This window comes from Protopterus annectens, chromosome 10.part0 (genome assembly GCF_019279795.1).
Source record: "Protopterus annectens isolate FY-2018-M chromosome 10.part0, PAN1.0, whole genome shotgun sequence".
Taxonomy (NCBI): Eukaryota; Metazoa; Chordata; order Ceratodontiformes; family Protopteridae; genus Protopterus; species Protopterus annectens.
Window position 1 is genome coordinate 105645002 of NC_056744.1, and position 22894 is coordinate 105667895.

At 38.3% G+C, this 22894-nt stretch overlaps 1 protein-coding gene across 1 annotated transcript in view; it reads right to left on the reverse strand.

Annotated features, from left to right (window-relative positions):
* The window catches only part of LOC122812984 (E3 ubiquitin-protein ligase rnf213-alpha-like), a 1982151-nt gene that overhangs the window by 676154 nt on the left and 1283103 nt on the right, over window positions 1-22894 (reverse strand). Inside the window, 1 exon segment of the mRNA XM_044085079.1 lies at window positions 3354-3511. Coding sequence (XP_043941014.1) covers window positions 3354-3511 — 158 coding nt within the window.

Genomic DNA, 22894 nt, shown 5'->3' on the forward strand with positions numbered 1-22894 from the left:
AGGCAAGGAAGTCAAGCAACTTTTTAAAACAAAAGGAAAGGATGAAAACAGAAAACATGATTCATTTATCATATTTTGAATTCACTGCTGAAAATTAGGAATGAATGCTACAGATATAATCACACACACATGAAAAACAAGAAGATGGTTTGACTCTACTTTTGTGGCTGGCAGGGAAGCTTGAGCTCAATTAAACGTTTTGTCCCCATGTAGCTTAATACATTCAATTATGGAAATGGCTTGGTTTGTATTTTATTAGTACTTTAGTAGCCAACATCGGCCTACCAACTGACCTGGATTACAAAAAGTGCAAAGAGAAAGGGAATTAATGTGTTGCATAATAACTGCAATACAAAAGGAAGTTATAATTTGTCTGTTTATCAAGAGATGGGTATATGAATTCAGGTTACTACTTTGAAGCATTACGGAAAGTTACCTTAAGACCATTCTTCAGTTCAGATGTCACATTATATTTCTGCACAGAACCCATAAAGTTCTCTCTGTACTTTTCCACCTTTCTACTTAAATATTACAATTACAGTCAATGTTAGTGGTCTCTTACCTAAGTGGAAGTTTTTGCACTTCAAATATGCTGTTGTTATAAGATTCCACACTCACATACATAATAATTAGATTTTTTAGGCAAGTGGATCTGTGTATACACCCACACACATGCGCGTGTGTGTGTGTGTGTGTGTGTGTGTGTGTGTGTGTGTGTAGAAAGTAGTGCAGCTAGAGTGGGATGAGAGGGTAATTGTCCTGGATGCATAGTGTCCCAATCTCTAATGCAATATCAGTATTTAAAAGCCGGTATTGCATTTGCAGTTAAAGCTGAGCATTGCAACACTCTTTGTGTGGTCTAAACTGTACCAGCTACTTGCTATAATGTAGTAAGCAATTGGCTACATTTTAAAAGTAAAAAAAAAAAAAAATCTCTTTTCTTTTCTAACTAAAACCTGAGTGCAATAGTGCTTTGTGCAACCAGGGTATAAACTGTAATAGTTGTTTGCTACAAATGTAGCAAGCAATATGCTACAGTTTATAAGAGGAATTTTTTTTAACTAAAATATAAGTGCTGTAGCACTCTGTGCAGTCAGGGTATAAACTGTAGCAACTGTTTGCCATAAATGTAGCAAACAGTTGGTACAGTTTATACCCTGCCTGGATGGAGTGCTACAGTGCTCAGGTTTGGTTAAAAGATATACATATATATATATATTTACTTTTAAACAGTAGCAAGCAGTTTCCACAGTTTAGACCACACAAGGAGTGCACCCGGTTGTTGTTCTTCTTTCGGCTTTACCAGGTTAGGGGTCGCCACAGCGGAACTCCAGCCCGCTAATGATTGGCAGTAGACTTTTACGGTGCCGAGGTGCCAGCTCAACGCCCAACCTTCAACGAAGGCACGCCCATTCATGCATGTCTTTTGAAGGCCACCCGACCACGGGGATGACATGCAGACTCCACACAGAAGGCGCTCCAGCCGAGAATCGAACAGGAGAACCTCTTGCTATGAGGTGACAACACTACCGCTGCACCAACGCGGCACAAGGAGTGCACCAGGTATGACTGCAAATTTAATAGAGGAGACTGGGGGCAGGGCACAGAAACGGGACCTGAATGACTGGGCAGCAGAGAAGGGGGGGTGCTGTGCATCTGACAATCTGGTTGGTGATCCAGTAGAAGGAATGCCCATTTTTTTTTTTTTTTTTTTTTTTTGCGCTCTACAATGGAAGAGCTGAGGGGGGCATGAGTCTTTAATAAGCTGACTAGCCAATCAACACAACACATTTAAATAGTTTTCAGATGTGGTCACACTGTGTGATAATTTAGTCTTTTATTTAAAGGATGAAAAAATTCTTATATGTTTCTTAAAAATATTTTTTATAGTGACTGGAGCTTATGATGAACCCAAAGCTTTCGAGATCTGAGACTGACAAAGAAAATTATGGAGTATTCTTCCGTTGGGGAAGTATGTCACTGTTCCATGTGAAGGAGAGTTCCTCTCTAACCCAATTCAATTGCAATCTGGACAACTGGATGGGGAACAGGAAATTCATCCCTGGCTTAGCACCTATGTCTCTAATGGACACAGACAACCTGTGACTGGTTCATCTCACATACCTCTGTTTGTAAATGTTTCTTTTCCCAAGCCCTTGTTTACATTTATCAAGTGTACCAGAACGTGTTACAGATTCGTGATGCATGGCTAGGGTTTAAAAAGGTCCTTGTGGTCATTAGCCTAGTAAATGCTTATGAACCTAAGTAGTATTTAGTTAAAGATTCATTGCCTGTGCCAGAGAGGTTGCATACAGATATGCACTTTATTTAGAATGAAACTGAAAGAGTTAGCCCAGACTTCTACCGACTTTGCTGGCAAGAAAACCATATAGCATTTGGGTCTATATCAGTTATTCAAAAGCTTAACTGAGCAAATTGCTACTTGTTGAACTGACTTAAGCAAAAGCTCAATTAAGCGAACAATCGTTTAAGCTAATTTTTTTCGCAGGGAAAGGACGTGGTTGGCCATCATTGGGAATTTGCCCTTTTCCCCACTGTAGTGTGAGCTCAGAGTTGGTATATTTAGTTTGGGGGAGAGTGGGGGGCAAAGCCCCTCACTTTGCTAAGTTTTAAATTTTGTTTTGTTTGTTACGGTCGGTGGGTGGGCAACTAGTTTTTTTTTCCCTAACAAAGTTTTCACTAAAAACGATCATTCACTTAATTGAGCTTTTGCTTAATTGGGTTTGATAAATAGCGATTCACTCAAATGAACTTTTAATTAAATGATATAGACCCATAGCATTTGATATACTAAAATGTGAACTTGGAGATTCCCAAATAACTCTGCAGTCAGCTATGGAAATACAATACAATACACACATGGTGTAAGTGTATTCAAAGTACAGAATATATAGGACAGTTGCTGCAGTAATGGCTTGCAGTAGCCACTGTGTTAGCATAAGCAGTGATATACTTTAACTATGGAATACATTCATTTGGTTAAAAATTCAAAACACTGAACAGCTCAACATTTTGAAACTAAAAAAATAAAATGCTGAGACTCAACATATTGAAAACTTATATAATGTGGGGAGGAAAGCCCCCTGTACCCCTCATGTGGGGGTGTATGCCCTGCACACCCGCTGCTAATTATATATACCAGCTCTGGGATCACACAACATGGGGGAAATGGCAAATTTCCATTTTCAAAATTCTGAGTTTCAACATTTTGTGCTTTTCACTGTTTTGGGGTTTCGATCAAATGAATGTATTCCATACACATACCACAACAGCTCAGACACGAAGTGATAGCATGCTGAATTAATTTATGCTAAAGTTACAAAGAAGCTCACCTGCTGGTAAGTTGCTCATCACAATTAGGATTGAAAAGAGCAGCTCCACTACCTCATCTGATGGAGGGGCATCTTCCTTGAAACAAAATCTGGACACCACTTCCATGAAAAAGGCATTGCACAGATGTCGGAACTCACTAAACTTTTTCAGCGCACCCCTGTGAGAGAAGAAAATTATTCAGGTGCAAGAAAATTCAGAGGGTTAGTTGCTGATATAAATCCTATTGATGTGAGGTGGTGTCAGCATTAAAGCCTGCCAAGCTATTTATGCAGCTTTTTAGCAAATACTGATGACACAAAAGAAGAAATCAACACTATCTTATATTCAGGTACCTTAGAAAAAAATAATACAAAGCTTGTTTTCAGGTACAACAATAGGTCTGAATAGAGTAATGTCAGGTCAGACACAGGGGAAACAACAAAAAAGCTGAACTGCATAATGCCAACCTGCTGTCAAAAGCCATGCTCACTAGCTGGACATCATGTAAGATGGATTCAAGGACAAAAAAAACAGACACACACTTGAACATAGATATGATGCAGTAATTTTTATTGGACCAACACCATGTTTTACAATACATCTACTTTAACATATGGCCCTACAGTAGCCATTTAGCAGGAGGTCATGTTAGTCTGAAAGCTTCAGCTACAACAAACATGTTCCAGTAAAAAGCATCATATCACATTACTCTATGCTCCAGTGTCTTCGTTTAACAGAAAACCATGGCATTTCTCTCTCTGTTTTTGAACATATTTAAATTGCAACATGAATTCATGTATATTAACAAAAAAGAAGACAAAAAGCAATAACAGTTTACATTACTAGTATTTCAAATATATTTATTAAACATGATAGTTTTTAAAAAGCTATGTGTACATAAAACAATAACAGAATTTTTTTTTTCCACAAATGCATTATTTTTCATGCACTATAATATGTTTCCTTTTTAACAACTTTCATTCACTCCAACATTACATAACATGCTCAACTCCTACCTTCCTTTAAATATCCCTCCTCCTGAAAATTATTCTGCCTGTATTGTTCCCACAAATTCCACTTATTTCTATGTAATTTTGTCCTTCCATTTTTTTTAAATATCCTACCTCCAGTCGTGTTATTTCCTTTACAATATTCACCATGTCAGCTATGGTTGGTTTACATTGGGAGCTCCATTTTTTTTTTTGTTATTCCTTTTTTTGGCAGCAAATGGCACTACACTTAGTAAAGCACTACAATGTCTAAATAATTCAGATCCTATATTACAGCTGAAAATGATAATTTCCTTAGTTTCAATCATTTGTTCCCCTTACATTTCTGCCAGTTTATTTTATAGGGGATTTTTTAAATTTGTCAACTCATTACAGTCCCCAGAAACATTTTCCCAATTGCCCCTCTCTCTCTTTCTCAACGCACCTCCATCATTTGCTAATTACCTAATGAAAATACTGTGAAGTCTGATTTGTGTATAAAAATGCCTATGGCAGTACATCCATGCAAAAATCCTAAACCTTCCTGACTTTGTTGTTGCTGTAAACTTGGGAACCATACAGATGTCCTCCTTTTGTTCCTTGTAAATTGCCTTATCCAGTCTTTCTTCCCAATCTTTTCTGACCTGTTCTGATTGCAGTTATCATACAATATTCACTATGTCCTACTAATTATCCCTTTTTTAGCAGCAGCTTCTGTTCTAGACTCAACTGAAATCTCAACTTGAGCTGTTCTTTCACTCAGTACTCTTATATCCCTTTCTCTTTGCCTACAGTCTGTTATCAGACCTTAATAAAACACCCTGTACCACAACCAAAGTTTATTATTTAGCACATTAATCTAAATGGCAAAAATAGACCATCAGAATACAGATCAATGCAGAATACATTTTATACAAACAAAAAGTACATAGAATGATCACTGTCATGTGATAAAGTCCTATGGAACTAAGTTATGGCTTTAAAGGTAAATAATACTAGTCATACAACTTTTATTTTGTTGTAGCAATGCAAACATCTTAAATACAAAAACAAGCCTAAGTAAAAGCAATTTGATGTTAAGTGTACAAACATTTAAATACAGGCTGCCCTTAAAACACTACTAATAAAGACACAGTCATTGATCACCAGAGGGGAGGTGCACTTCCTGTACTTCCAGTTACTTCCAAATAGCACCCTTGGGGAGTGCAGAAAATTTTCCAAGATAAAAAAAATCTAAACTTTTAAAAATGATACATGTTGTAGAATGCTATTGGCGGGTGTTTATAAAATCATAAGTTCTAATATTGTACATGTGCATATTAAGTGCACATTCAGTTTTGCCAATATAATTTGCCTGGCATGTGTCACAAATAGCCACGTACACCACCTAACTTGTACTGCAGTTAAATTTATCTTTACAGTAGTGGGTAGGATTCCCCTGAAAGGGTATTGCTACTCTCTCATAAATAAAACAGAAATGACAACATGCTCCACACTTGGACATCTTGTCTAGTGAATCCTGTCTCATTTGTGTATTCTCCTCTCTGTTTTTGAAATTCCTGCCCCTTTTAAAAATATGACACATGGAACATGAGGAAGATGATGACCCTGAAAATATTACACCCACTGTTGACAACACATCTGAAAATAAGGACATCAAAGAGCTTTTTTAACAAAGGCCCCACCCTTGAGGAGATCAGAGAGCTCCATCTGTAATATAACAATAAAGTAAGCAATCTCAAATATTTAAACCTTAAAAAAAAATCACATGTCCGGAAAGTAGAATAATATCACATATATTTCACAGAAAATAAATTCATTTTGTAATATATTTTCATTGCATTTACTTATTGTATTGATTAGTTTGTTTACTATGGAAGTAATTGCTCTTATTCTACTTCCTGATCATGTAATTTTTTTTTTTAAGGTTTAAATATTTGGGATTGCTTATATTACTTGTTCTGATGAAGTCCGGCAGTTATACAGATGAAAGTGCTTAACTATTTTATTGTTTTCTATTTAAAAATATTGTATATTCTAATGGATGACATTCTTGCGCATTTTTTGGTTTAAATACCTTACAGTTTAGGAATGTTAAATAAATGGTGACAGTCTCAAGCAACAAACTAAATTTGTGTTTTGAGACCTTCACTAATTAAGCTGCTTCTATGTTAGATTCCTTCTTCATAATGGAAGGTATCCAACTGTCACCATGGCAGAATGCTCCGACTGAGACAAAGATCTTGTATCTGGGCTCAAGAGATCCATGCCTGAACTGAAAGTCACCTGCAGAGTGACAGAGGCTATTATGTATCACAGTGACAGACAACTGCAGGGAAGGAATTTATTGTATGTCTAGCCTCAAAATGGAGGCAACATGTTCACGAATAAAATAACAATAACTAGGTACTCACCCTTGAGTTGCAAAAAATATATCAAAGCAGATTATCAGTTTGCTTCCACCTATTATAACTAGACACTAGGCACACACCTCCTATTTTGCTTATTTATTGATTTACCTTTGCTAAACAGATGGGTGAGGTGGTCTCAGCACCCTTAAAGTCATGAACCTGAACCAAGCCACATTTACAGTATGCACAGCTATATTTAAAACATGCATACACAATCATTCAGTACTACAAAAAGTACGGGTAAACGTTTAGGCTGTAAATATTAAACTATGACGCTGGAGAATTTCAGAGGCCTAATCCACAAAGGAACTGTAAACAATAACAACATGAATTGCAAATATACAACTAAAGTAAATTCAGCAGTGGAGTTCTATAGTCTTAGGAAAGCAAATGTGCAATCTGGTTTAGGGTTTCAGTGAAGCATTAAGGATAATAACACAGTGAGGGTCACAGAGAAAATGATGTCAACTGCTACTGGATCTGTCTAGAGTTGAGTTCCAGAAGGGCAGATGTAGTGTGAGCAGGTAAAAACATAGTTCTGAGCTGAGAACCATTAAAAATAACAAAAACCTGCAAACTAGTGTAAATTATTCACAGAAGCCATAGCAAAAGTATATATGATGCTTGGAAGGTCACAAAGAAGAGAACACACAAGTAAAAAAAGGCTGAACATGAGGGCATGCCATACAGGGCCAACCTGAGGGTTACATCAGTACAAGAACAAATCAAAGGGAAGGACTGTAAAGACTTTATGAGTAAATCCCTCAATACATGGACTGTACTTTCTACTTCTGTTATTAAAATAGAGAACAAATAGTAAATACTCTTAATTTCAGATTGAGGAAACAGAGACCTCTGCAGATTAAACCGCAGATATACCAGCTAAAAACTATAGGCATAAAGTCTACGTTGATAACAACTGTTCACTACAATGTGAAGTAAAAGAAATTCTTCTTTCTTTCATAACACATTTCAGAGAAATGAATTTTAATTTCAAGTTATTGTATCATGGATTACTTTGAGTTAAACCCATGAAGATCCTCAACTGGCACATGATAAACTAACAAAACAGAAAAAAAGAAATGGAACAAGTAGAAAGGAGATGAAGGAACAAGTAATCAGTCTACAGACACAGAAAGGCAAACTAGTGACACTTCAGTGAAAAGATTTCCTACAAAGCCCTTTCCTGTTTTCCAAAATAAAATAATGGATAAAACAAAGGAGCAGTGGACAGATTTTTTTACACAGCCATTTCCTATTTCCAAAAGAAAATAATTGATAAATCAAAGGAGATTAAAGAGCTTTCAAAAATCTGAGGTTTTATTAAAAAATGCACTGGGAACACTGAGTGAGGACAGTACTTAAACTGTATGGGTATATGTTTCTATGGACAAAGATGTTTGATATAACTTAAATGTGAGTTGATGAATAATAGCTTAAAGCATTTGAAAACAGTACGTACCAACAGGAGTTACAGTAGTGACAGGCTGCTGGCAGGGAATAAGAGCGGTATACATTCCACTGAAATTACTGAGACAAGATGTAAAGAATATTATAGGAGAAGTTATAATGTTTCATCAAAGGTCTATGGTAGTCACTGGGGTTTGGTAGTCCCTGGGGTTTGCAGCATTTTCAAAAATACGGAAGACGTCTGAAGGACCAGGATAATATAGAATAATGGCTGGTGCCAGACACTTACATACATGTATTTTGGCTCACTGATTGGAAATAAGACAGAATGAACTAGAATTTATACATTTTTCAAGGAAATATGGTTATTGGTCAAAATTAAACAGAAGTTACATACTGAAAGAATACTATGATATGGTGTGAACTATGAAAACACACCTGGTGACATTGTCAGATCATGCACCCATACAAAATCATGTTTTATAAGAAAGGAAAGACTATTGTGATAAACGCTGGCATGTTCCAGTATTTATTCTGAAAAGAAAGTTATTTAATAACTGGGTAGATCAAATTTTAAATGAAAAGTTATTTCAATGTAAGTAGTAAAGTATTTGCAAAGGCTTGGGATAACTGTACAATTAAGATTGGAAATGTGGTCACAATGAAATCAAATAGAAGATGGAATAATTTACAATTGGTACCCAGACAGCTTAAAAAGTAAGGGGTTTACACAAGTACAATTACTAAATGGGACACAACATGTTGGACAGCAACTGAAGGAAAACAGAATGCCAATGCTAGAGTACTTAGAAAATATGAATGAAAATAAAGCAATGGTTTAAAACAATTATTTTTTGATAGTAACTCTAAAGCTATCAAATTGCTGGCTCATGTCTGAGGCAACAAAAGGCAGCAAGGATGATAAGTAAAATAAGGAATTGACAATGGCAGGGTGGAAGTTGCTCTAAAAAGAAATTATGAATGTAATGTTAAAATATTAAAGTAAATCATATAGACAAATGTAGAGGTTAAGAGTAATGCACAAAAAGGCAAGGTATCTGATACAATTACAACTTCCTCTGTTAAAAGAAAGAGAAAGAGTGGTATTAACATCAAAATAAAAGAAAACAAAATAAAAATTGAAAAAAAAAACAGAATACAGGAGAAAGCTCACAGAAATAGCAGAACTTCAAAAGAAGTGTGGAACAAATAGGAACAAGACATAATAAAAACCTGGCTAGTCCTTTTTAATACTGCTTTCTGGGTGGGGATATGCCCTTGAGATGGAAAAGGAGCAGATGTAGCACCTATACCAAAGGAGAGGAAAATCCAGTGGATCCAGGGTCATACAGACCCATTTTGATACTGACTCTTGATTATAAAGTGCTAAAAATGATTATGGCAAAAATAATGGAAAAGGTTATGCCAAGAGTAATAGATTTGGACAAGTACAGTTTTACAGAAGGTAAGCAAACATTTGAAAGCATTAACAGAAACTGTACAATTCAAAAGGATGCACTGGGCAATAATAATATACTAATATTAATAGGTTTGGATGTCATAAAAGCTTTTGATAGTGTAAGCTGAGAATATATGAAAAGATCTTTTGAGGCATTTTAGTTTCCACAGACACAGAAGTCTTTCTAGCCACTCTTATACACTGTCCCTTAACTAAATTATGCTTGAGTGAAAAAGGATGTAAACTGCTAAAATGTAAACAAGAGTTACTAAATGTTGGCTTTCTATATATCTTAATTTTAAATCCAACATCAGTATATGTTCAACCTGGACGCCAAAATAATAAAATCCACATTATAATTAAATGCAAATTAAAAAAATGATTCATGTAAAAAAATTCATAAATTCTATAACATTTTTCTCAGGGCCTACCCATAAAATCAATATGTCATCTAAAAATCTCAAATAAATCTTCATATATTTAAAAAATTCCTAGGGGAATATATTCACTTTTTTTTCTTAGACCAATAGCACAATATTAGCATAAATGGGTGCACATGCTGCTCCCATTGCCACTCCCTTGAGATGCTGAAAAATCTTCCCATCAAAAATATATAGTTGCTATCTAATACAATTTTAACAAACTCCAGTAGCAACCTAATGCTTTCACCACCATCATTTTTCATATTTTTATAATTCTATAGTTATTCAAAAAATATGAGTTTTGAGAAGGTGATGAAATGTTTTAAATTATTTTCATATACTTTACCTACAGGTTTCAAAAAAAGAAGGTCACACCACCAAAGGTAGTCCAAATCCAAAACGACTTTAAAAACAAACAGTTGAACGTACCACCATGAACAGAGCACAGAATTCACATAAAAACTTTAATGCAACAGCGCCAATAAAATAGATAGCAGGACAAGTGCTTTCAGCCTTAGCTTCAGATTCTTCTAATCCACTTACGACAGGTACAGTGGGAAAGGCTACTTCAACAAAATCATATAGCTTTTTGTTGATACATCTGCACATCAATTTCTCTTATAATACATCTTGTACATTTAGTATCAGTTTATCTACATCCTTTTAGCTGATCACAATGTAAGTGTTCCTATCACTCAACATTTCTTCCATCTTCCTAACATAATCACACAAATTCATCATCACCAGCGCACCACCTTTGTATGTGGTTTTATTATTATATCTGTCCTTTTCTGCAATTTATCCAATGCAAGATGTTCACCATAACTTAAATTATAGAAATGTTTAGCCCTTCCTTCTTCACTCTGAGCAGCTATTTCATTCTCACATAAGTGTATAAACATACCTACTGTAGGGTGGCTAAGTGGCACAAACGTTCTCGTTTTTTTATATTGTTTCCTATTGCTTGTTTCCACTCTCTTACTGCCAAATATATGTTTTAAAGTAACGTTCCTTGCAAAGCATTTAAGGTCTATTACAAATTCATTCAAACGAAACCGAATAGATGGTATAAAGTTCAAACCTTTCTCAAGAATACTCACTTGGTTCTTCATCAATTGACTATCAGAGATGTTTATTACTATAGAATTAGCATTCTCATTCAATACACTTTTCTTTTTTTCTTTTCCCTGTCTCTGATCACAGATCTGGGAGCTCAGGGATTGCTCTTTTGAATTAAAATAGAAGCTGTTGGAAGATGGATAAAGAAGTGGCTCCCTTCTTAGGTATAGTTCTTACTACAGTCATTGGGTCAGCTGTTACTTCTGATTTACCATTTGTTACTTATAACAGTTTATCTTTGCTTCTCATGATTTCCTCCTCCTGTTGTCGCATACTGCCAATTAAAGCTCCTTGCCTTGGGTTAGGAATTTCCTCAGAGTGTATCTCTGCTTGTACTACAAGCTGATGTTGATTAATATCCATTTTCTTATAAGATGTATATGTTTGCTTCTCTTCTGTAGCCTTCAAATAAGGTTGCATCTTATTATTGCCACTAGTATTATTACTGATAACACTATCAGTCAGCTGTTCCTTGGGCCATTCAAAAACATGGCCATTTTTGAAAGCTTTATAGTCTCTGTATAATTTGTGGCTTTTTATACTTTTTAGTTTAGTGTTGTAGATGTCCAATTTATTTTGCAAACTCTCCAGCTTCATTAGATTTGATCCGATAACTCCATTCTTTCAAATTATTTTTGTTTATTCTCTATTAACCTAGAAACTTCCTCTTCCTGTGGCTTGAAAAATTCAATAAGTAGCTTCATATACTGGAAGCTTGTATCTAGGTTGATTTTTTGCCATTGCACCAACAGGTCCGGATATGTACTGACATAGCTAGGCATACATTTTACTCGTAAACCCCTCAGTATTATCTGATAATGCAGGCAGGCTTCCATATAGAAATGCTGCCACTGTAGTAATTTTAGCCTTTATGTCACATTTTCTACCTCTTTGTAGCCAGCTTCAAAGCCAGTATCTGCATTTAAATTTAATAGCGGACCACTATTTACTTTATCTAAATTCAGATTTAACAGGGGATTGCTCATACCCATCATTAAGCCCGTTACTGTTCTTCGTGATGTTACTTCCATTAGACCGGATTGATCCTTTGATAATTCTGCAGGTGCCGTTTCCAAACAATTCGTCGTCATGTGTGGTGTAACAAAGAAATACACTTAAAAAAAAAAATGAAGGTCACACCACTGAAGGTAGTCCTAATCCAAAACGATTTTAAAAACAAACATATCACATATCACCATGAAGAGAGCACAGAATTCACATAAAAACTTTAATGCAACAACGCCAATAAAATACATAGGACAAGAGCTTTCGGCCTTAGCCTTCTTCAGATCCACGATCCAAGTTGCATTAAAGTTTTTATGTGAATTCTGTGCTCTGTTCGTGATGGTACGTTCAACTGTTTGTTTTTATTTACAGGCTTAGGAGGTGGTATATAAGTGAAAGAATTGATGAGACTGTACTATACTGGAATTAACTGGAAACAACTGAAATGAGACTGGAATGAAAGTCTTTATCTGTTAATTACCCAAACTCGTGCTGAACAGGTGCCAGTCTCTCCTTTATGGGCCAAGTCTTGTGTACTTTTCAGAATGAATTCTCCAAACACCGTAGTTCATTTAATAAGGCTTTATTAGATGTTCACAATAACCGAATACTGTATTCATTAACAGTGCTGATAAACAATAACAATCTGCAGAAATGCTGGAATGCTGGTTAGTAATAACAGTGCTGCTAAATATATCCAAAGTTTCTGCACATTATTCTGATTGTCCTAAATGATGTAAACTGAAACAGTCTTTATTTGACCAGTCTTCTGTACTCAGGCTCAAGTGTCTGTACTGTAGCTTCCTTTCTACAATGCTGGATATTTAATATTTTCTGTATGTCAGGTTGAACTAACTGGCTTCCCTAACTGTATCTGAAGTACAGTTTAATAATACCAAAACCCTGTAATGCTTTACATGCCTCTTTAGCCTTGGTAACCTTGGTTTCAAAGCCTGGTCTTACATGTGCTTCTTTATTCCATTGCTATGCACATATCTTTCCTTTGAGAAAAGAACATTTTCTCAAAAGAACAGTCTGTAGCCCTCCCTTGGAAACTGTTATCTCTCATGCTTGACCAGCAAGGTTATTTTTCCGTTCTGCTTAATTGTCTTTTCTAAAATGTATCCATAAATGAAACACAATTCTAGGCCTGTTTTACCTAACTACTTTAAAATGTAAATCTGTAATCTAGCAATAAGTATTTTAGGATAATGGGTTAGGAATTGCACTGTCTCTTTAAAAAAAAAGTGTATGCCTAGTTTAAGAGAATTTATAAGGACGTGAGGTTAATGGCTGCACCAGTTCTGATAAAGTCTCCCATGAGAGATAAAAGTGCTAAAAATGAAACTGTGCATTGCTTTTTATTTATTTTATTTAATAAAGTGCATTCACCGAATTTCCAGTGTCTGCATTTTTTATTGGATTATAATATAAGACAACACTATAGAAACTGTTATTTATGGACATCATTAGTAAAATACAAGCAAGCGGCCATGGTGGTGCAGCGGTTAGCGTCGCCACCTCACAGCAAGAGGTCCTCCAGTTCGATCCTCGGCTGGGGTGCCTTCAGTGTGGAGTCTGCATGTCCTCCCTGTGATCGCGCGGGTTTCCTCCGGGTGCTCCGCTTTCCTCCCACATCCCAAAGACATGCTGTAGGTGGACTGGACACTCTAAATTGGCCCTAGGTGTGAGTGTGTGCATGTGTATGCCTTCTGTGGAAGGTTGGGCGCCGGGCTGGCCACTTGACACTGTAAAACTCCACTGCCAATCATGAGCGGACAGGTGATCCTCTGTGGCAACCCCTAACTGGGAAAAGCTGAAAGAAGAAGAAGAAAAGTAAAATACAAGCGATTAAGACATTTTTAATCTTGGTGGTTACTTATGTAGGTCAAGCTAATACATCTCTACTGAGAGATCAGGTATGGAAGAATATGAAAAAGGAAATTAAGGAGTAAGGAAAAATTAAGGAGTTTATTTGAGATAACAAAAGAGAATGAATATGAGACTTCCAAAGATAGCTGCAAACTGATCAACAACTTAATTTCAGCTTTCAAGTGTAAAAGCAGAAATTTAGAAATGACAACCAGTGAAACTTTCAGTTTGGGTAAAATTCAGTTAGTGCCCAGTAAATACACAGCCTGGATGCCAGCAAAGAAGAAATTTGGACAACCACAAAGAAAATCAACCAGTAAAGGAGAAGGGAAAACAATGTCTGGGAAAAATTCTGTAGCTGTTCAGCAAAAAGCAGTTCAAGCTTCAACTCTGGTACAGATGGTTTTCAGTAATTCAGAAGAAAAAAAAATCAAATATACACAGAGGTGATTAAAATAAATGAAATGCTGAATGAATATAGCATTTAAAATAACAATAGGCTCAAAAATAGAAGCTTTAAGTAGTTATTCAGATGAAATGATAAAACTGCAAAAACATACACTGGCATGAAGTAACAGCTGGCTGAGTATGAGGATTCTCTAGAAGAGACATTACAAGAAATGACAGCATGCACAGAGATGAACTGAGATTTTTTTCTGTAACATAGACATTGGAAGGACTATGCTGCATTAATTTTACAAAAGCACAAACAAGTAATTGGACTGGAATTGCACAGCAGGATTTCTTGAAAGGGCATACTGCGTGTTCTTCCAGACCTGGCCATGAGAAAGCAGTCAAGTCCTACTTTAGTAAAGATGTAATCATGCCAGCTAAAAAGATGATCTGGATATCAGAATATAGGCAAACAGAAAGGGATAGGGGAATCTTAAGTGAAAGACCTGCCCTGGTGGAATCTAGAACAGAAACTGCTGTTAAAAAAGGCTAATTAGTAGGGCATATAAAATATTGCATGATAACTAAAAGAATCAAACAGAGGAGGTTAGAAAAGATTGGGACGAGAATGATTAGAAAAGCAATTTTGAACAGACCAGTGGGAAGATATATGCATGGCTCCGAAGTATGCAACAAAGCCCAGAAGGTTTAGGATCCTGGCATGGAACTAACTGCATAAGTATTTTTATACCCCAAGCAGACTTCAAAGAACTTTTCTTCAGGTGGATAGAAAATGATGGAACTGTGATGAGGAAGAAAGCGGTAACTGGGACATACGTTTTGGGGGTATAATGAGTAAACAGATTTTAAAACTTTCCTACAGAGTACTCTGTCAGAAATATTGGGTGAGTAAATGGCTGTAACTAAGGGAAATTATTTTTTAAGCCAGGATACAGAATCTAAATTCCATAGATATAGTAAGGCCCTGTTAAGTTTAATTCTGTTGGCTGCCAAAAAGCAACTGCTAGAAATTGGAAATCAAAGTCTAAATAAACTGTATTTGAAGCACTGAATATTATAAAAGTGATACAATAACTTGAAACGGGAAGGAGCAAAGTATATAGAAATAAATGCAACTTGTGGGAACAATACATGCAGAATAAAGTTCAAGGGAAGGAGTAGTGAAGTTTAAGGGGAGGCAGTAATTCAGCAATTTATGTAATGTTGGACTGATTACAGTTACAAAGAAAGAAAAGATATGTGATGTGTAATGTATGTAAATGGAAACAAATGTTAATATGTTTTGTGTTGTTTCCTGTTAATGTATGTTTACCTGTGTCATACGTGATAATTTAATAAAAGCGTTTACAATAAATCATGGAAAGGGGATTTGAACCATTCAACCTTCACACAATTAATGCCTGCATTAACTGAGAAGTTAGTGTAGCAAGTAATTGATAGTAGAATACATATAGAGGATTCTGGGCATTATGTACTGCCTGTTACATGTTGTGACGTACGAAGGATAGGGACAGAAAAAGTTATTTGTCCTCTGAACCTTGTAAACAGCTTTTCCCCCTGCATGCATTTATTGAAAATACCTAATGTGAAACTACAATGTCTGACATTACAAACTAACTTTGTAATCATCCTTGAATTATGTGGACAGGGAAAAGGAGACATTGTGGAATATCTCACAGACTGATGCTCAGTTAACTACCATGACAAGTGCTGATCTGAACTTTGTGGTAAGTATCTCAATTCAGAGACATGCAAATTAACCCATAATGAACACCTTCCCCATTGCAGCTAAGATATTTTTGAACTGTAAAATAATTCATTGTGGTAACAGTGCCTTAATGAATCTCTGAGAAGATCACTGGAGTAACCAGCTTGGGAATATGACAGATTCCACATGATATGATATAGACTGCTGCTGGGAACAGGGAAGTCTGGTCCACCTTGCTCAGCTCACTGCCACTGCAACCCTCACCATTTCGAACAGTTTAGAAAATGTATATACATGAGAGAGTGTGTGTGTGTGTGTGTGTGTGCGTGTGTGTGTGTGTGTGTGTGTGTGTGTGTGTGTGTGTGTGTGTGTGTGTGTGTGTGTGTGTGTGTACAATACAGATGGCTTAATTACTATCTCACCAGCACTAATTCAACTTCACTTAGACAAAACTACTCTACTCATACCAACATACGTGTATAGATCTAGCAGATCTAATCTGAGTCTAATAGACTCAGATATAATGGCAAATTTAAAAATAATACACCCTGGTGTATAACTAACAAAAATACACTCTTCAATAAAGAAAAAAATCTGAAGTTCAAAAACAAATTGAAATCTGCTCACATGAAAGGCACTATCAAAAAAGTCAATGAACAGCAAAGAACTAAAGAAGAACATCAACAAAATCAAAGTTAAACGTGAAATGAAACTTGCTTCGAAAGCTAAGGCTAAAGAATAGTTGTGTAAAAACTCACCATAACCTTAAATGTCCTTTCTCTTCCATGTTGCAGCATTCATAACAGTAGGGAGTTGCTGCCAGCAGCGCTACCTTCTGGCCAGTATACCAAAATCTTTCCATCTGAAGGGTACGTGTGACGTCCCATGTCAGGGCCATAAACCAACACTGGGTATAAAGGTGACGTCTGCACACATCCTCCTCAGAATGAACTGCCGCATACAGTAATACTCCTGTGGGTAGAAGGGTCCCAAGGGAGTCATTAGAATTACATGTAGGCTAGAGTCAGGCTAGTAGGAAGTTTGTGTTTAGTGAAGAAACTGGGAGATAGAAGGGTTATGTCCCCACAAGTCAGTATGGTACATAAGATGGTAAAGGTAGAGGGGTAGGTGGGGGGGACTGAATACTGCAACATGGAAGAGAAGGATATCTAAGGTTATGGTAAGTTCTTACACAACTATTCTATGTTCTTCTATTCACATGTTGCAGTATTCATAAAAATAGGGAGAGTACCAGAGCTTTTAGTATGGTTCTGAGTGGAGGATTGGGTTCCTAGTCAATGAGTCCTTGGAGGACAGACCTGGCAAACCCTGCCCTAGCTCTAGAGACTAGGTCCAGTTTGTAATGTTTGCTAAATGTGTGGACAGAAGTCCAAGTGGCAGCTCCCAGGATGGAAGCATAGTCAATTCCTTTGAAAAAGGCAGCTGAGGAAGTAGCTGCCCTGGTGGAGTGAGGTTTGACATGACCGTGCAGGGATTTTCCATGGTAAGCGTAGCATAAGGTAATGGATTTAGAAAGCCATAAAGAGATGGTTTGCTTGGAGACTGCCTTCCCTAGAGCTCTCAGGTGGAAGGAGATGAAAAGTTGATCTGACTTTCTGATAAGTTTGGTTTTGTCTAAGTAATATCTCAGTTGTCTGTGGACATCCAATAAATGGAGAGTTCTTTCTGAGGAACTTTGTGGTTGAGGGTAGAAAACCAGTAGGTTAATTGTCTGGTTTAGTGAAAGTTCATGAACCATCTTCAGCATGAAGGAAGGGTTGATCCTGAGAGCAACTCTGTCCTTGTGGAAAATAAGGTAGGGAGAGGTAACCATGAGGGCTTGAATCTCTGATACCCTCCTGGCAGAAGTAAGGGCCATTAATTGAACTTTCAGTGTGCATTGCTTCAGGGATACTGAATGAGCTTGTTCAAAAGGTGGCAATGTAAGATTTTCTAGTACAAAGTTCAGGTCCCACGTGGGAGGGGATAGGTTTCCTGGGTGGCCTGATGTGAAGAATCCCTTTAAGGAAAAGTTTGACCTCCAGTCTGGAAGTCAGAGGGGGAGAGATAGGCAGACAGGCAGAGATGGCAGACAAATGCACTTTGACTGATGAGTATGTTAGTCCTGAGTGAAGTAGCTCACACAAATAGGAAAGGACCATAGGTATAGAGGTAGTTAGAGGGTCCTGTTTTTTCCACTGACACCAATAGGAGAATCTGTTCCATTTGGATAAGTAGTTTTTCCTGGTACTAGGTTTTCTGGTCTCCTGCAGAATATTGAGTACGTCCTCTGAGCATAGGTGTCTATAGGGGACCAAAACCCTATCACCCATAAGGTTAACTTCAGATTGGTCACCTGAAGGTGTATAGTAGGGATCCCACTTGCCCTGTGTGAGTAGGTCTACTCGGTGGGGTAACCTATGGTGACTGCTCTTGGCTATTAGGTGTAGGAGGGAAAACCAATGCTGTCTTGGCCAAAAGGGGGTCACCAGTAGGATTTTTGGGTTGTCCCTCTGTAGTTTCAGAAGGACTTTCTGAATTAAGGTGAAGGGAGGAAAGCATAGAGGTACATTCCCTCCCAAGAGAAGGAGAAGGCATCCACTTTCCATGCTTGTGGATGCAGATTCTTTGTGCAGAATTTGGGCATCTGTCTGTTCTGGGCGGAGGGAAAAAGATCGGCTTGTGGAACACCCCACCTGTGGATGATGTCCAGAAATACTTCCCTGTAAAGCATCCATTCATGACTGGGAGCTGAAGTTCTGCTCAGAAAGTCTGCCATGACATTCTCTGTTAATGGGATATAAATAGCTACCAGATGAAGGTGGAGAGATACTGCTAGGTTCCAGATCTGGATAGCTAGGCTGCACAGAGGGTAGGACTTTGTTCCTCCCTGCTTATGTACCACAGGACCATCATATTGCCTGTGATTACTTTCAGGGTTCCAGGCTGAAGGGCTGATTTGAAGGTTAGTAAGGCCAAGTGTAAAGCCCTCATTTCTTTGATGTTGATATGGTCCTTTTGTCTTGGGTTGGACTAAGTGCCTTGCACCAAGAGTCGTTTTTGGTTTGTAAGTAGCACTGCCCCTCATCTGAAGTTGGATCCATCTGTGGAGACATGTTAGAGGGGTGCAGGGACCTGAAGGTGGGTCCCTTGGTTGAGGTGGAGAGCTGATATCCACCACTGGAGTTCCTTCTTCGAACACTGAAGTAAGGGGAGGAGGGTGTCCAGGGGCTGGGAGTGTTGGCTCCATAAGTTTTTTAGGACCCACTGGATTTTCCGCATGTGGAGTTTTGCCAGAGGCAACAGGGGTACGAGTGATGCCATGTGGCCTAGAATTCTTAAAATTTCTTCAGCTGGCAAGGAAGTGCGGGAGAGGAGCTTTTGGAAGTATAGACAAAAGTCTAGAATTCTTTGCTCTGGAATGAAGGCTTTAATTTTGTCTGTTCTGATCCTGCATCCCAAGAAAATCAGGTCTTGAGAGGGGATCATGTGAGACTTTTCATGGTTTATGGTGAACCCTAACTGAGACAGGGTGGAAATTACCTGCTGTAGATGAACTAGGAGGACTGGAAGGTCTTGATGAAGAATGAGCAGGTCGTCCAGGTATGGGTACATCTGAATTCCCTGAGTCCTGCAGTGCACAAAGATGGGGGCCAGGCACTTTGTGAACACTCAGGGAGCAGTGGAGAGTCCAAAGGGCAAGGCAGAGAATTGCAAATTGCAGAAGCCTATTGCAAATCTGAGGTATTTCCTGTAATCTGGGTGAATAGGGATGTGTAGGTAGGCATCTTTCAAATCCAGGGCTACCATGAAAGCCTGAGCTGGAATGAGTGGTAACAGCAGGGGTAAGGTAACCATTTTGAAACTGGGAACTGAGAAAGAGGTTTAGAAAGGATAAGTCTAGGATTGGCCTCCATGGGCCGTCCTTCTTTGGTATCAGAAACATTCTGGTGTAAAAGCCTATGTTTCTTTGATGGTATGGTACCTGTTCCATGGTACCTTGATCTACAAGTTGTTGAATGATAGGAGGAAAAAGGTGGGTTTCGCTTGCAGGTGGTTAAGGGATACCACAAAAGGGTGGTAGCATTCACCAAGTCATGAAATAGCCTGAATGAATGATGGAGAGTACCCATTGCTCTGATGTGATTATCCGCCAGGAGGGAAGGGAGAGGGTGAGATGGAGAGAAAGTGGGGTGTTTTGGCACAAGGGTGGGTAGTCAAAGAGGAGGTGGTCTGGAGTGGTCAGATTGGCCTCGACAGGGAGTAGTGGATGAACTGGTTGGAAATCTTGGAGTAGAGTTTTTCCTAGTTTGTCTGTGTCCTTTAGGCTGTGGAGCAGAGTGTGAGGACTGCCTTCTGACAAAGAAAGGTTTTTGTGGATAATTCCTGTGGTATCTTGGTATAGGAGACACCAGTAGAGGTTTAAGATTTTGAAGTTCCTTACCCTTTTCTGGAAGGGATTTGAGGAGTTCTGCTGAGGCTTGGCCAAACAGAGCTTTATTATCCAAGGGTGCATCCAACAATTTTGTCTACACATCGGTTGTAGTCTCATCCAAGAATATTGCCTCAAGACTGATTCAGAGGCAGCATATCAGATGAGGCTTCCACAACATCATACCTGCACTTTATTGAGTGCCTAGTTACTTGGGATGTAGTGGAGAGGAGGGTATTAATTTGTGCTTTTATGGGAGAATCTAGTACCTCAGTTAATAATGTTGAGGCCTTGGTAAAGGTAACCAGGACATATCTAGCCATATGTGTTTGGTAGTTGAGAGCTCTAATAGCCAGAGTAGAGGAGGTATACACTTTCTTCCCTAGTCTGTCCATGAATTTACTGTTTTGTTTGTGGGATAAAAAGCAGTCAAAGGTAGTTGCCTAGATGATTTGTCAGCAGAGACAGCAATAACTGCTGGGTCTGCTGGTGGGTTCCTAAAGAGGTACAGAGTATCCTGAGGGACCTTGTAGAATTGGTCTAGTCGATTAGAAGCTGGTGGTTGAGAGTCAGGGGATTGAGAAGCAACCAAGAAGGTATCCTGGAAAGCAGGTAGCAAGGGGGCCACTGCTGAAGGAGAAGGTTGCTCCATTTGTAAAATGTCAAAGTAACTTTTCTTGGTGTCAGATACTTCAGATGCCTGCCATTTGACATGCTCCCTCATGAGGAAGATTGTGTCTCCAAAGGTGCTTTCTTCCACTGGAGACTCAGGAGTAATGGATGAAATCTTTAGGGGACTCTATTTGAGATTCATATGAAACAGATTCATCTGAAGAGGAGTACTCTTTCTCTGATACCTGTAAAGTAGGTCAAGGTGAGGGAGCTGGTAGGGCCTGTTGTGTTTGTAAGGCCTGAAAGGCCTTAAAAAGACTTTGAGAAAAAACTTCCCATCTATGAACTGGTTGGGTTTCAGGGTGTTTAACTTTTTGCTTTTTCTTTAAGGGAATAACTTATGGGGAGAGAATTGGAGCAGATGTCTGCCTGAGTGGAAGTGAAGGAGCAAGGCCCTCCAGTAGACTGAGATGTGGTTCCCCTCTGCCATCAGGATCTGATGGCTGAATAGCCTCAGTGGACATACTAAAAGTTTCTGCCACCCCAGCTTCCATTGTGGTTCCCGGGCCTGGCTTTGAAACAGATGTCTAGGAAGATGCTGGGCTTTCATCAGCCTCAAGAACCTTCTCAGACGCTAGAGACACAGCGTGGGATTCTGGCCTAACTTTCTTGGCCTTCTTCCTTGGCAGCTCTTCGGACAGGCCTACCTCCCCTTCCATATCGAACGCAAGATGTCTGAGTCTCTGATTTTCTAAATACAATTGCAGTGCAGGAGACGGCTGCAAAGTATTTTCGGAACGAAGGATTTGCAAATGGGGCAGGACGTTTGATCATGGGGCTCGCCTAAGCAAAAAACGCACTTCTAGTACGCGTCCTTTTGTGGAATTTGTCTCCCACAAGCACACTTCCCCTTTCTAGCTGACATGTAAGACTTAATAATCAAAGGTAAGGAAAAAACCCAACATGGCACTTATCTGCATCGGTAGGAGAAACGGTCGTCTGATCTGGAGACTTTTAACGGTCGTCTGAAAACACGATCTGCTTTTGGAACTGGCAAACAGGAGTCTGGTGTTCACTGTGGCAGGAAATTTCTGAGGAGAGTACGTGCAGACATCACTTTTATACCCTACATTGGTTTATGGCCCTGACAAGGGATGTCACATGTACCCTCCAGAAGCAAAGACTTTGGTATACTGGCCAGAAGTCTGCGCTGCTGTCAGCAACTCCCTACTGTTATGAATACTGCAACATGTGAATAGAAGGACATCTATTAATCCTTCTTTTATTACAATAGGAAACAGGAACAAATAAAACAGCCAGCACTGTTTTGAACAATTTAAAATGGTATTACTCAGGATGACCCTAAAATACAGCCAATTCACTTGTGGAAAGGCTGAGTGCTAACTTTACCCCAGAAATTATGACTGAAATCATGAAAATTCCTGAGTCCTATATGCTTCCTAAGAACATTATCAAGTATGTTCTGTTTATATCCTCATCATCATCAGCAGCAACAGCCCCTTTTTCCCATTTTCTACATGGGGTCAGAGTATTGTGTTAACTGTCTCCATCTTTTTCAATTCAGTGCTATACTCCTGCCTTCTTCTGCACTCATAATAAAACACCAAATGTCTAAGAACCTGAAGCAAACAATACACCAAATTCCAAGCAGATAGGAATATCAAACACGGAGATGATAGAAAAAGTT